This window comes from Pituophis catenifer, unplaced genomic scaffold (genome assembly GCF_029215685.1).
Source record: "Pituophis catenifer annectens isolate HBS135680 unplaced genomic scaffold, rPitCat1.0.hap2 SCAF_6, whole genome shotgun sequence".
Lineage (NCBI taxonomy): Eukaryota > Metazoa > Chordata > Lepidosauria > Squamata > Colubridae > Pituophis > Pituophis catenifer.
In genome coordinates this window covers 22,744,643-22,759,302 of record NW_027256886.1, presented here as the reverse complement: position 1 = coordinate 22,759,302, position 14,660 = coordinate 22,744,643, and the positions used below count along the sequence as shown (strand labels likewise).

At 37.8% G+C, this 14,660-nt stretch overlaps 1 protein-coding gene across 1 annotated transcript; it reads right to left on the bottom strand.

Annotated features, from left to right (window-relative positions):
• Positions 1–3,565: 3,565 nt before the first annotated feature.
• Positions 3,566–14,164, bottom strand: CUNH3orf33 (chromosome unknown C3orf33 homolog). The gene is made up of 5 exons (XM_070945244.1): positions 14,074–14,164; positions 10,621–10,680; positions 8,905–9,058; positions 6,016–6,176; positions 3,566–5,098 (listed from the first exon to the last, which is right to left on the bottom strand). Exons 1-5 carry the CDS (start codon positions 14,155–14,157, stop codon positions 4,832–4,834), a joined length of 726 nt encoding a protein of 241 aa, XP_070801345.1. The 5' UTR covers positions 14,158–14,164; the 3' UTR covers positions 3,566–4,831.
• Positions 14,165–14,660: the final 496 nt, after the last annotated feature.

The following is a 14,660-nucleotide window of genomic DNA, read 5'->3' as shown; positions in this document are numbered from 1 at the left end:
TTCTGCTGAACCACAAAAACCTGGCTTTTCTCCAGCATTCTGGACCGAAATGCAGGGGAGTCCATTCTGTGGTAGGTGTATTTGTATATACGTTCACTGCCAGCCTTGAGTGTGTGTTATCTTTGATTTTGTTCAATTATTCTTGGTTTTGTACTGTATTTTTAATATTGATTGCGCATTGTGCAAATTGTGAGAAGAGAGGCTTTATAATTATTTTAAATAACTAAATAATTAAAGTGCAGGACATCAAGGAGAAGAAAAAAACTTTAAGACAAGACCCTTTATATGTACACTTGGGCTACCTCGTCACTAAATTAAGTGCAGATCTTTGGACCCATCTTATGAAAATGTTACTAAAGTATTATATTCATTTTGGAAAAAAGCAATCCACACTGAAAAGAATGGTTTTTTTTTTTAAAAAAAAATCAGAATACACAGCACAGCACTAATCTCTTTTAGTGTAGATCCACTAGGATGTGTGTCCTATATCACTTGCTGCAAATTCTTATTTCATATGCATTTTAAAAATGCCACCGAGCCACTGCTATCTACTTTCATTTTAAGAAGCCCAGGATTGGTATAATCCAGCACCAGGAATTCCAGATTATTCTCGCCTCTGTCCAATTCAACCTGCCTCTATTGTTTGCTGGTTCAAAGTCTGCTGGGAGAACCAAGCTGCTTTCATTCACCTATTTCAAATTCTCCTCCAATAAGAAAGAAGCAAGAAAGTTTGGGGTGTACTGTTTATGTAACTGCTGCTTTACATGCGTGGGATCTCTCTCTAGTGACAAAAGTGCTCTCTTTTAAAACAAAACATAACCACGGCTAGAAATGAGCTGCTTCATCCTGCCCTTGTCAATTGCTCTATTAATTTACATGACAAATGAAGTAAAATGCCTGTTTCTTCAGTTTATATGGGATATTCCTATAAGTATTTCCCCTTGTATTATGTTGGAAACGTTTTAATGATGATTCTAATTTGCAATGGCATAAGGCAGTGTTTCTTAATCTCAGCAGCTGTAAAACTTGTAGACTTCAACTCCCAGAATTCCCTAGCAAGTTGCTAAGGCTGAGAAATAGCGACATAAGGCAATCTTAAGTGGTTTATCTAAATCCACAGAGAAGGCAAAGCTAGACATATTTTCTCTGAAAGATGTCCCAGGGAGTCTAGGAGGGAAACCTATAAACCACAAAACCCCAATCCCATTTTTGTGATCCCTAGTTTCCCAAATTACATAATGAAATTTGGTGGCAAATCACAGATGGTCGGCGTGCAGTATTTTGCTTTATTTTTTTTTATTTAATTCAACAGGAGCAAACAAGCTTATGGCTAACACACTGACTTTGCTTTAATCCCACATCCTGAATCACAGAAAGTATTGGACAAAATTATTATGTCTCTTCTAGGGATATCACCATGTCACTCTCTGTTTTTCTTAGAAAATTGTTTTCCGTTTGTATTTTAAATGTGTCTTCTGGCTGCAAAAGGACTCTACTTCAGGGGTGTCAAACTTGATTTCATTGAGGGCCGCATCAGGGTTGTGTTTGACCTTGGGAAGCCAGGGTGGAGGGGCCAGGGTGGGCGTGGCCAGGTCGACATCACTCCTGCTGGGGGCGCCTGTGGGGACCCGAGCACTCTGCCAGTGAAAAAGGACTCCCGAGATTCATTTATGGCTGCCACAGCTTCCTGCAACCCTCTGCCAGTGAAAACAGAGCGCCACCCGAGCTCCGCTTTCACTGGCAGAGGGTTGCAGGAGGCAGTAGCAGCCAAAAACGGAGCTCAAGAGTCCATTTTCGCTGGCAGAAGCACCATGGGCCAGTCCTTTGCTATTTCCAGGGTGGTCCTGCAGGCCAGATCTAAGTACCTCGCGGGCCAGATCCGGCCCCCTGGCCTTGAGTTTGACACCTCTGCTCTACTTCTATTCTATTGTCTGGTTCCCACATGACCCTAAATCATGATTAACTATGGTTACTAAATGAACCACCTTTAAACCATAGAGATTATGATTTATCACTCATGACTGGTTCCTATGACACATAAACCAAGCCAAACTAAAACTAAACAAACCAATTAAACCTTAGTACAATGAGCACAGTCATTATGTGCGCCTGAGGCTACAGCAGTAGGAAGTTCAGTTGCAGTCAGATCTGAGTGATTCTTAACCGGCAGATCTCATCAGCTCTTATGTTTAATATATGCAAAGCAGCCTTGCATCTAAGAAAGAGTGCAGGTTTTGGAAGTGGCACTCTTTTCTTTAGGGGTTGCAAAAAGGAATTATTGTCAATCTGATGCATTAGCTTTGCAGACAACTTGAAGGGAGGCTGAAATGGGGGAACGGTGACCTCTAGGAGCAGCCAGCTTAGGTTTCACCTTTTCATCACTGTCCAGTTTTGGCCTGGCTGAAACCATAGAAACACCTCATTGATGTTATTCAATTCGGCTGAAGAGCCTGCAGTTTCAAAGCAAAGCATCATGGGCTCCAGCTGAAGAAACTTTATCCAAAGATAATTGGAAGTGACATGGTTGGGGAGCTGGACCCTTCATAAATGGAGAGAAAGAGAAAAGCAATTGCCCACTGAAGTTTTATAGCATTATTGTTCTACTAAAGATTTGTAATATAAAAGCAACATGCCCAAATGAATCTCATTTATCCCCCAGATATAATTTTGCTACTATTTCTCAGCCTATGATACCAGCCAGTGGGATCATACTGAATGAAGTGACCAGGATAAAATCTTGAAGACAGAAATCAGGATTTAATGTCATTCTTCAATATAAAATGCACTTTTTAAAAGCTATGCTTTAAATCAGGTAGAACAACAGGATTGTATTTAAAATTATTAGGAAGGTTTTATTTGTGGTGGAAGTTATGCTAGCAATTCACAGAGCTGTGGGCCTGGAAAATAAATCTACAGATCTTAATACCCGGTTCCATTCTTAAGACAGGTTTTTAATACTCATAAGATCTCTTTAAGTCATCATTCAGATCTGAAGATTATTTTTTAACTGAATAACCCACTTTAAACATATTCTATGAGAAGATATTCTATGAGATAACCTTATCCCTAAAGACAATGAAAAACGCATTGGGCATATTATACCCAAGAGAGCCACTCGGGTATAGTGATTAACTGGAGATTGTGAGTTTTAGTCCCACCCCAGGCACAAAGCCAGCTGGGTGACCTTGAAGTAGTCACTTTCTCTGTCTCAGTGACTGGAGAGTGACTGGACCAAAATGTCACCTAACTGGCTCTCATGTCTAAAACAGGACTAGAACTCACAATCTCTCATTTTCTAGCCTGGTGCCTTTAACCACAAGAGCAAGCTAGTTGAGCACAGATCCCTTATGCAGAGTTTGTTGAATAAGCCACAAGCTAACTTTACATGCCATACTAAACCATCAAGCAGTTCATAACCCACAACGTCCAATTTTACACAAATTTATCTAACCCTACTTTATTTAATTTGGAGTGTGAATACAGGCAAAGTCGTCTTTCTACTAATAGATTGAAGAACTGCATTTCATATATTGATATTTAAGGAATACATACTGCTTTGTAATTTTAAGACAATACAGATCAGCAAAAAAAATATTTCTATAAGATTTAATTGTCAATGTAGATACATTCTCTCTATATATTACCTACATTGGCCATTGAAGACCATTCAAAATGTTGTCAAGTGCTAGTTAAGCATATAAATAAGTGGTTCAGAACACAAAGTAATACATAATGTTCTACCAAAGTAAATCTATTCATGTGATCACATCTTATGATCAGGTCAATTAATCTTTACATTCAAATCCAACACAAACTTGCCTTGAGCACAAGTCTATAATTTCAATGTCACTTCCTTCTTCGTCCCTTAAAATGTTAGAATATCTATAAAACACAAGCAGTAATACTGGCTCTTGAACACATTGGTCTCTCTGAAATTAGCTATTCTCTTTGATAAACAAATTATTATACAGGCAGCTGCATTTAATTCTTCCATCTAGCATCACAAAGTAAAGAGAAATAAACAGAACAAAGGAATGAAGCCACACGGACATAGACCACAGAGACAATATACCATGTACAGATAAGATAGTTTGGCTGGTATAATTTCTACCTTTTCTGAAAGAAACCTGATATAGTTATAGGAGCAACGAACCAAGAATTGCAATTGCTACACTTTGATATTTATAGAATGTAGGTAGTATCTTGATACCCATTAAGAACCACCTCTAGAACAGACAGCACAAAATCCACAATGTTTATGGGGCTAATTTATATAATTATTAGCTAATCATCTTTAACCAGTGCCAGTATGAACCTAAATCGGACGATTTGTCACAAGAGCATTAAATAATGCTGCAGTCATAAACTGAAGCCAGAAAGCCGTCTCCCAAATGAAGCCAAATTCAGCATTTAGAAGCATGTTGCCAAAGGTCAAACATCAGCATTATGGCTGCCCTATCATAAAAAAGCTGACCAATTTTTTGCACAAAATGTAATAATGGAGATCAGTCCTTGCTTTTTTTTTTTTTTTTTGCCCTGTTGCATGCCATCTTTGTAAAATACATCACCAGTAATTCCATATTTACTTTATCTTCACATTATATTTTGTGCTTTTTCCTCTGGGGGAGTTAGACAGCCTAAAGAGTGTTCTTCCTTGTGAAAAAGCTTAGATTAAAACTTTTAACAATAATTATGTGTATTGTATATGTACATTTTCTTAAGACATAGGCATCAGATGTTTTCATCTTCTTAAGAACTTAGTTACATCATTTTCACAGAAGCTAACACAATGTACTCCCTGCTCCATTTAGGGTCCTCCAAGCAATTGTTTTCATAGCCGGATTCTTAACCATGTTGCAAACTGCTTTAATTTTTGGATAAATTTATAATTGCTCATGTGTTCTTTGAGTTTTTCAATGAATGTCTCTTCTTTCCAGATTCCTTTCTTTTTTTTCACAGCTTTCATTTCTGCTTGAAGTAGCCTCTTGTGAAGCTTCCAGTATATCCGGGATTCATGATCCAACCCTTCAATACAAACTGTCTTGCCAAGCCCCCGTCGCAAGATCTCTTCATTTAGACAAATACTGAAAAATCTCCCCTGTTCAAAAAAGACATTAAAATTTTGCATAAAACATATAATTAACATATTACGGTATTACATACTGTGTCCATTCCAGTAAGGAACAAACATTAAAGCTGAATTCCTCAAGTGAGTTGGGCAGCCATATAAATTTTCTTAAGTAATGCCATCATTGTCCAACCTGAATACAGGTAGCCCTTGACTTACAACCGTTTAGTGACCATTCAAAGTTACAACCGCAGTGAAGGGTGACTTATACCAGTCCTTGCACTTGCAACCTTCAATATATCCTATCGGTCACATGATTGACATTTGGGCACTTGGCAACCGGCATATGACAGTTGAAGAATCCTGGGATCATATGATCCCCATTTGCAAACTTCCCAGCTGGCTTCCGACAAGCAAAGTCAAGGAAGAAAGTTGGATTGGCTTAATGACTGCATGATTTGTTTGTTCACTAAACAACTGTAGCAAAAAAAAAGATTGTAAATTGAGTGTGATTCACTTAACAAACACTTTGATTAATAACAGAGATTCTGATCCCAACTGTGGTTGTAAGTTGAAAACTACCTTTACTTCTGGATGCACTGGGGCTACTATTTCTAGATTCACAACTTTTGGCTATGTTGGTTGGAAATTCCCGGGAATTGCACTCCTAACATGTTGGAGGGCAACTGCCATAGGCTAAGACCAGCAATAAAGTCTCCCTATGCACCAATCTCTTCTCCCTCCACATCCAATACAATAGTTTGCCAAACATTTGTCTAGGCATTGCATAACATCAGTCAGCATTTCTGAATCCAGAATTGATGCATGACCTTGCTGTAAGTTTTTACTTGGGAGAAAAAGTCACTGAATTCATCATAAATTATTTTACACTAAGTACTCTTAATTGTTTGCGCTCATGGAACTCTTCTATTCTCTCTGGACATTACCTTATTTACTATTACGAAGCAATCAAGTGCTGATTCTTTTCTGCCCAAAAGCTGGAACCAAATCATTTGTGAAGGTTTCATTTCTTCTTTTAACCAGATTACCCCATCAGATGTTAACTCCACACCAGCAAGCCTGACAAGCAACAAACCACTTGAATGCCCTAAAATGATATACATGCCTTATTGTTTTATTTAAACATTAGTAAAAATACCTCATTTAGGACATTGATCTAAACAATTAAAGGGGAAGGTAAATTAGAATTTTGCTCTCCAAGATTTAAATGAAAGATTCTAGGAGTCAAAGTCTTATTGTTAGAGCTGTAAATATTTTCTGTGATTGAAGAAAGCTAAAAACTCCAAAAGTGACTGTTCCATGCATGGAGAAACTAGTGCACTGAATAATTTGCACATCTGTCTTCTTTTTCTAAATCATGGAATGATAGAAATGACAAGGAACTGCTACACTATGGGCTTTGAATTCACAGTGTGGTGTTGATGACGACGGAAAGTAATTATAAATACCTACTTCAAGTGAGTATAGAAAGTGTTAAGTAATGTGCATTTATTGTAAACTGAAATCAATTCAGGTAATCTACAAAGCAGATCTGAAATATGTAGGCTCTGTATTTTAGTATTAGTTTTTATTAATTTTAAAATACATATTTTGTATATATTGCTTCAATTACTGTTAGTATAAAAATGCAGGATAAAAATAACTTTTCGTTTTTTGAAGTAAGAGAACATTGAAGAGATTTTATTTGATTCAAAACTTGCCCTTCAGCTCTGGTGAGCACTCAACACAGCTTAGAAAACATATAATAGAACTTTAAATTTACAATAAAATAAACATTAACACTGCCTAACAAATCTAGCAACCTCCCCAGACCCACTTCACATCTTTATCTATTTCCTAAACATAGAAAAAGCAGAAAGCAAACGCAACTTTCCCTTCCCACACACCCAGAAATCGGAGCTTCTGACAGTGAAGGCTTCTTCAAAAGGACTTCTCCTGCTAATCTTAGCAACTTGACAACCGTAACAAAAGGAACAGTCCTTAAACTCATACTCTAAACCGTTTAAGCCTTCAAAAGTCAATACCAGCATTTTAAACTGTCTCCAGAAAACATCTGGCAAGTAGCATAGTGTTTCTTTTAATGTAGACATAATATGCCCCATTTAACAATGCAGCTGATATATTTTACATAACTACAACTTCTGCATATTTCCATGTCATGGAAAATTCATTCATGGGACATTTTCATAGGTCAGATAGACCAGCTCCAAAGGAAGATTAAAGATACTTTATGGAGGGGCTATCATAACAGAATTGTATAAATTTATTTGTGCAGTACCTCCATCTCCTTCTTACAATCCAATGAATTAGGGAAGTTCTGTCTGAGCCACTTATTTTGGACTTTCTGATTGTTTTGAATTTAAATCATATTTTTTCCTTGTTGCTTTGGTAGCAGATCTTGCCTAACTCTGTTAGGATCATTTTCCTTATTTTCTACAGTAGTCAACATGGATGTAGTCAAGGCATAAATAATCACTGTCAAAACTGATGAGGCTGGGAAAAGGATGTAGTTGGCATAACACATATAACTGTACAAAGGCACTTCTCACAACAGCTACCACCAGTGATTCCAGTGACAGCTAAAGAATAGAGTATTCCAAGATTATGAATATACTCTTTAATTTACTCCATTCAAAGGAGTCTGAACCTCAATCTTTGCCTCCAGTTGTTGTTGTTTTTTTAACCTCATCCATAGTCTGCATTTAACCTTTTTCTTACCCAGCCTAATATGGTGCTTCAGTAGAAGTCAAGGATAGCCAGCATGGTGTAGCGTAGCAGCGTAATGTTGTGTGTTTGGATTACGACTGAACAAAGTTGAAGTCTGCCCGTAGCCATGGGAATTTATATGTGATTTTGAATCCATTGCTCTCTCCCAGCCCAACCAATTTCACATGGCTATTGTTGTAGGGATAAAATGAAAGAAGATTCCATGTAAACCACTTTGAGTTTTAGAGTCAAGGTAAGTTAGAAAGGCCTAAATAATATTTTACTCTGGAGGGGTTAAAACCTACTAAAATAAACACCTTATTTTTCTTGCTGTTTTATCTCATTTTTCCCCTCCAGAAGTTCAAATCAAGTTTGCCCTCATTTTATCTTCTTACAGGTAGTCCTCATCTACTGACCACAATTGGGACAGGCAACTTGGTCATTAAGTGAAGTGGTCACTAAGTGAAATTGTGACTGTGCTTATGATCTTCAGCTTTCCTTTGATTTACAGATCTGCCAATGTAAATACAAGCACTGGTCATAAAGTTACTTTTTCATCCCTACTATAAGTGCAAACTGTTGCTAAGTGAGGTAGTCACTAAACAAGAACTACTTGTAAAGTCATTGTGGGATTTCAGGCTGAAATACATTGTCTCATTTGACCCAAGTCATCCTCATGGTTGACTTGAGTACATGAACATGCCTATCTTCATTCCCATCCAACTCTCTATCAATGGTTTTAGTGTTTTAGTGAACAGCTTCCACTGCCCCATTATGTAACACCTCCTTAATTTAAACACCAAAGGGCTAGGCCAAAGAGGTTGTAAAAAAAATGCTTTCAAAAGCAAAAAAAAAAAGTTGGCCATGCCCACCCTGTCACATTACCCCCCACCAAGCCACGCCCACAGAACTGGTAGTAACAAATTTTACATTTCACCACTGCATACAAGTACATGGTAAAATATAGATTGCATTTGCTTTTCATATGAGTTTTCTAAAGGTGGCCACTCACTCATGTTTAGAATTCCTTAAATTCAAACCTCTAAAAATGTTTCAAACCTGTAAAAAAAATTTAACTTTGCCACTATGAAGGTACCCATCTTACTTACATCTTTTCTGCAGAGAAGAAATGATTGGAAGGGTAATAGGTACATGTTCAATTTCTAATCCTTGTTCAGTTATTCGATGTAATTGTCCACGTAGCTTAACATTCTTGTCTATAAATTCCGGCGGTATTTCCAAAGCATTTGTGAATTTGGCTGTCTATTCATAAGAAAAAAGAATATAAACAGAGCCTATACAAATATTATAAGAATATAAATGCGGGCGTACAGTATTTGGTCTAGTCACTTGGTTCATGCAGAAGGCTAGAAACCAGGAGACTGGAAGTTCTAGTCCTGCCTTAGGCAAGAAAACTGGCTGGGTGACTTTGGACCATTCATTCTGTTTCAGCCCTACTCACTTCACAGGGTTGTTGTTTTGAGGACAATAGAAGAAGGAAGATGTATTCAATATGTTCTCACTCTGAGTTATTTATGAAAAAAATAAAGGCAGGATAAAAAAATCAGTGTATTATATATTCATTCCTTTGTAAAATTAAATATGTAATTATACAACATATATTATATATTTGAATACATATAACAACTGCAAAATCATTATTAGTTTAATTTGATTGAAATTTTCAGTATAAATACATTGTACTATAAAAAGCTCTTTTTATTACTAATTCTCACTCTATAAAGTGCTATGAAGATTGAACGTCAATGGTTTCAAGAAAGACACTTTATCATCCTGAATTTTACTTAATATAGAAAGTTTTCATACTTTATAGGGAAATAAATTTAGATGTCAAAACCCTGCTTTAAAAGAAGTAAGAGCAAGAAGAAAGGAGTTGCTATACAATTAGTATTTCCTACCAGACTGGTCCTTGGGATATGCTATTCATATAACATCCCACCCCTATTATATGAAGGTTAGAACACCAGGATTTAAATTATTTGTACAATGACTCTCTTGTCCTCTTACAAGGCTTCTTTGCCAACATAGAAGCCCTTGAAAGTAATGTGTGAAGGTCTGTAAATAAACTGAGTAACATAATTCCAAGAAATGTACTCATTATGGCATTTCAAGGTCTAAAACAACTTAAAAAAAACATAACAAGCAAATTTTAAAATAAACAAGAAAATAAAATTTGGGAATATTTATGGTAACTAAGTTTTTCATTATAAATTAAGACCCCCCAAGTATACAGAAGCTTAGTTCAGTGTTCAATGTGTACAGCAGCAATACATTAAGGTTGTGATTACTAGTAGAAACTTCTGTAAATATTTAAGGACTTTCTTACATTCATTAGTGAAATATTTTGCAAGTTTCTTATTTGGAAAAACCCATCCAATAGGATCATTAATGAAAAATCTCTGTGCCATTATTTCAGTCAGCGACATTTTGTGTTTCAGAAGATGGCCGCCGAGCCCAAATGAATAAAGTGAGATCCTTAAAACCTATATACTATAATGGTTCATAGTTTTTAAAATTCTGCCAAAAAAGGCAAATAAGACTCAAAGCAATATAAATCTGCTTTCTATCTTGCTTTGAAAAAACAAAACAGGTAGTCCTCATTTAACGATAAGTAATAAAACTTTTTGATATTTATTTGAAACAAAACAGGCTACATTAAAACAAGACTTGGCTGCAAGTTGTACATGAGCAAGCAGCATGCTCATTATTAACTTATTGTTCCAATTTATTGGATACAACAGTATGTGCTTCCTAAAATTAAATATATATACTCAATATATATTTATACACAAAATGTAACTTACCAATTTGATACTCTTCGCAAGTACAATCACTCCAGCTATTGCCAATCCAGTACTTATGTTCTAGGAAAAAAAACCCCATAAATTATTTCAAAAACATGTATTTCCATCTCCCGGCCTGAGACTTAATCTGTTTTATGAATATGATCTACAAGATACAATATGTACATTTTTAACACCAACTGCTGCCTAAAAATGGAATATATAATAGTACTCACAAATGTATCTAATTTTTAAAAAAGTCACAAAATCTCCAAACTTTATAGGTTTATGATTTTCATCCTTTATTAAATTGAAATGATTCTGCAAATTTGGAACTAGACAATTCTGAGTATGAAGAATTTCAGATGAGGAGTACTGGTAGTCCCCAACTTACAACAGTTCATTTAGTGATGGCTTGAAGTTACAAAGGCACAGAAAAAAGTGACTTATGACCATTTTTCACACTTAAGATGGTTGCAGCATCCCCATGATCATGTGATCAAAATTTGGATGATTGGCAACTGGTTATATTTATGAGGGTTGCAGTGTCCTAGGGTAATGTGATCAACTTTTGCGACCTTCTGACAAGTAGAGTCAATGGGGAAAGCCAGACTCATTTAACAACCGTTGTTACTAACATAACAACTGCAGTGATTCACTTAACAACTGTGGCAAGAAATGGAGCAAAATTCACTTAACAATGATCTTACTTTGCAACAGAAATTTTGGGTTCAATTGTCGTCATAAGTTGAGGACTACCAATATTTAAGATTTGATGTACAAAGGCTGCTTTGAATTTGGAAATGTCTCTTTACCTGCCGTGTAATCCTGAGAAAAGTGGCTGCTGCTTTAAGTGTGCCTACAATATACATTTTGTGTTATTTCATGCTCTAGAACAGTGATGGCTAATCTTTTTGCCATTGCATGCCAAAAGTGGGGGGAGCGCAGGGGAGTCATGCATGTGCATGCCCACCAGGGCTGTGGAGTCGGGAGATAAATGTTCCAACTCCGACTCCGACTCCAGGTACCCAAAATTTCCTCCGACTCCGACTCTTCGACTCCAACTCCGACTCCACAGCACTGTCAGGGCTGTGGAGTCGGGAGATAAATGTTCCGACTCCGACTCCTCAGTTTTTTGTACTTCCGACTCCGACTCCAGGTGCCCAAAATTTCCTCCGACTCCGACTCCTCGACTCCAACTCCGACTCCACAGCACTGTCAGGGCTGTGGAGTCGGGAGATAAATGTTCCGACTCCGACTCCTCAGTTTTTTGTACTTCCGACTCCGACTCCAGGTGCCCAAAATTTCCTCCGACTCTGACTCCTCGACTCCGACTCCACAACACTGAGCCCACACCCATAATGCAATGTACCCTGCCCCCTAGAAACCCTCGAGCCTGGGGAGAGCTGAATTGTGTCTGGTTTTATAACCTTTTTTTTGCCAGGAATGTTAGGGGAATCATTGTAATTAAATGAAACATGCAGTCATTAAGCAAATCTGTCTTCCCTCACTAACTTTGAAGTTGGCTCACAAGTTTGCAAGTGTCAATCATATAATCCTATGGTGCTGCAACCATCATAAATACACACCAGATGCTAAGCTTCTGTATTTAGATCATGTGACCATGGGGATGCTACAATGGTCATAAGTGCAAGGACTGATCATAAGTCACTTTTTTCAATGCCGTTAATTTCAGAGTTACTAAATGAATAGTTGTAAATTGAGGACTGCCTGTACTGTTGCAAACTACATGACTATGACACTGAAGTTATCAGAAATTGAACCCATTTTGTTAATGCCATTATTATTACCTCATGTTTATACACCAGCTTCCTAACTTCTGCAACCTAATTTAAAAATATGTAAATATCACCATTGCTTCGTTATTTGATCATAAAGAAAGACTTCTTCAAGCAATGAATTTTGAGACCTTTCCATAAACCTAATTTATATTGCTATAAATGTTCAAGGTTCTTACACTGAGAAGTCTGAAAAATATAATGTTGCAATCATAGTTTTTTTCTGTCTACATGCCTTGAATTCAGCAGATGCATAGAATTTCTTTCCTTGAATTCAGTTTAGGAATCTGATGCTTCCCAGAATTTTTCAACTACAACCTCCATACTTTTTGACAATGATAGCTGGGCCTTCTCCAAATTACAGTACGTAATAAAACAATTCTGATCAATTAACAAGATCCCTCCAGTTAGAAACACTTATGCTTTTCCCCCACAAAGAACATGAACTATCTGAATGTCTTTGAAAGGATACATAATGCACCAAGAAACCGTTATTCGGTTTAAGCAGTCTCAAGACACATTTTCCAGATAGAAATTATATTTATGTTATTCATAATAACTTTGGAACATAGGACTGTTTTCTTCTATGCTATTAAACCATTCATTCAAAACAACACACACACCCCTGTTTTCTTCTATGTCTAGAATGTATCCACAGAATCAATGTAGCAATCTTTATTTTGCCTTTATATACTAATACAACATCACTATGTATGTACAAAGGGCAGAGGTTATAACGAGACAATGCTTTCCTCATTTGTCCCCAGCAGATACCTCTGCCCTTTTCTCCAAGACAAATCTTCATTTACAGACTTCTTTACTGTACTATATCATTCACAAAGTTTTAAAAACTTAATTTTTAATCTCTTCACCCTTCACCAGCAAAGTACCACTGCGTCTCACCTGTTGAGTAATTTATATATGGGAATTTGAGGGATTCAAATTTATTTATGGCTAGAAGCGGCAACCTGGTATCCTCCAGATGTTCTGGATTGCAACTCCCCTATCTTTCCTTGGGCCCTGCTGGTTGAGTTTCATAGATACAAAACACAGCCGTTTACCTGCATCAGGAAATATTAATTTATCTTAAACTTAGCAGCAGACTCATTTATAATCGGTGCTATGCAAAACACAACAGGACAGGCTTTATTAAAAACCCGCAAAAACTGATAAGATTCCAGATAAATTATATTTGTTATTCATAATAAATTTTGGAACACAGGACAGTTTTCTTCTATGCAATTAAACCGTTCATTCAAAACAACACACATACACACCCACACCCGTTTTCTTCTATCTTTAGAACGTTTGATGTGTGAAGAAAACACAGAGCGATAAACCAGGTGCTAAAAGACCACAATGGTTGTCATTTAAACCCAGAACTGATGGCCATTCCGACATGTCTCACTTTATAGAATTTTAAGGCCGAGGAGTTTGAAGGCTACAGGATACGAAGGAAAAGCGCAAGGGAACTCTGCATCTACGAAAGCTCTACCCCTTTACTATATATACTAAGACACTACTATAAATTAACTGCCATTTTTTGCCCTAGTTGGAACCGGAGCAAAGCTGACTCCGGCAGCCCCGCTTCCGCCCTCAGCCAGCGGCGCAGCACAGCCCAAAAACGACGCACGACGAGCCCTCCGCTTCACCCAAACCGATTCCCGGCGCGTACCCGGACGAAGGTGAGATGCGCGTCCGCCCACTCGGAAAGACGCGCGACATAATTCGGCGGCTCTCCGCCCTGCTGCCCGGCCATGGTCGCCTATAACCGTCGCGGCCCCGTCGCTTCCTTACGCCGCGGCTCCCTCGGGCCTAGCAGCAACAGCAGCAGCAGCGCCGCTTTTTGGTCGTTGGGAAGAGCTGCGTCTCTGCACCCGAAGGCCTTTTGGAGACGCTTTTGCGTTGAAGTCGCAGCTGCAGATCGAGCGTTTCTTCCGCCGTTGGGTGGAGGGCCCCGCGCCGCACAAGCCCTCCTGCGTGTGATCCCGAATCCAGCCGTCCCGAAGATGCTTTTTCAAAAGGCAACTGGGCTTTTTTTTTTTCTTTCTTTCTTTCTTGAAGACGTTTCGCTTCCCGTCCGAGAAGCTTCTTCGGTTCTACAAGATTTCAGTCCTTTTTCAGAATGGAAGAAGTTTCTTGGATGAGAAGTGAAACGTCTTCCATCAAAACAAAACGAAGAAAGTCCGGTTGCTTTTTCAAAAAGGACCTTTGGGGCAACGGTGACCTGGAGGGCTGAGAATTCACCATAGACCTGAATCC

Bases quoted from the DNA above. Each gene is read 5' to 3' on its own strand.
- CUNH3orf33 (XM_070945244.1), bottom strand. From the start codon at position 14,157: ATGGCCGGGCAGCAGGGCGGAGAGCCGCCGAATTATGTCGCGCGTCTT. The intron at 10,681-14,073 runs GTACGCGCCGGG...TTTTTTTCCTAG, and splicing joins CGCATCTCACCTTCGTCCGG to AACATAAGTACTGGATTGGC. The intron at 9,059-10,620 runs GTAAGTTACATT...TCTTATGAATAG, and splicing joins TTGCGAAGAGTATCAAATTG to ACAGCCAAATTCACAAATGC.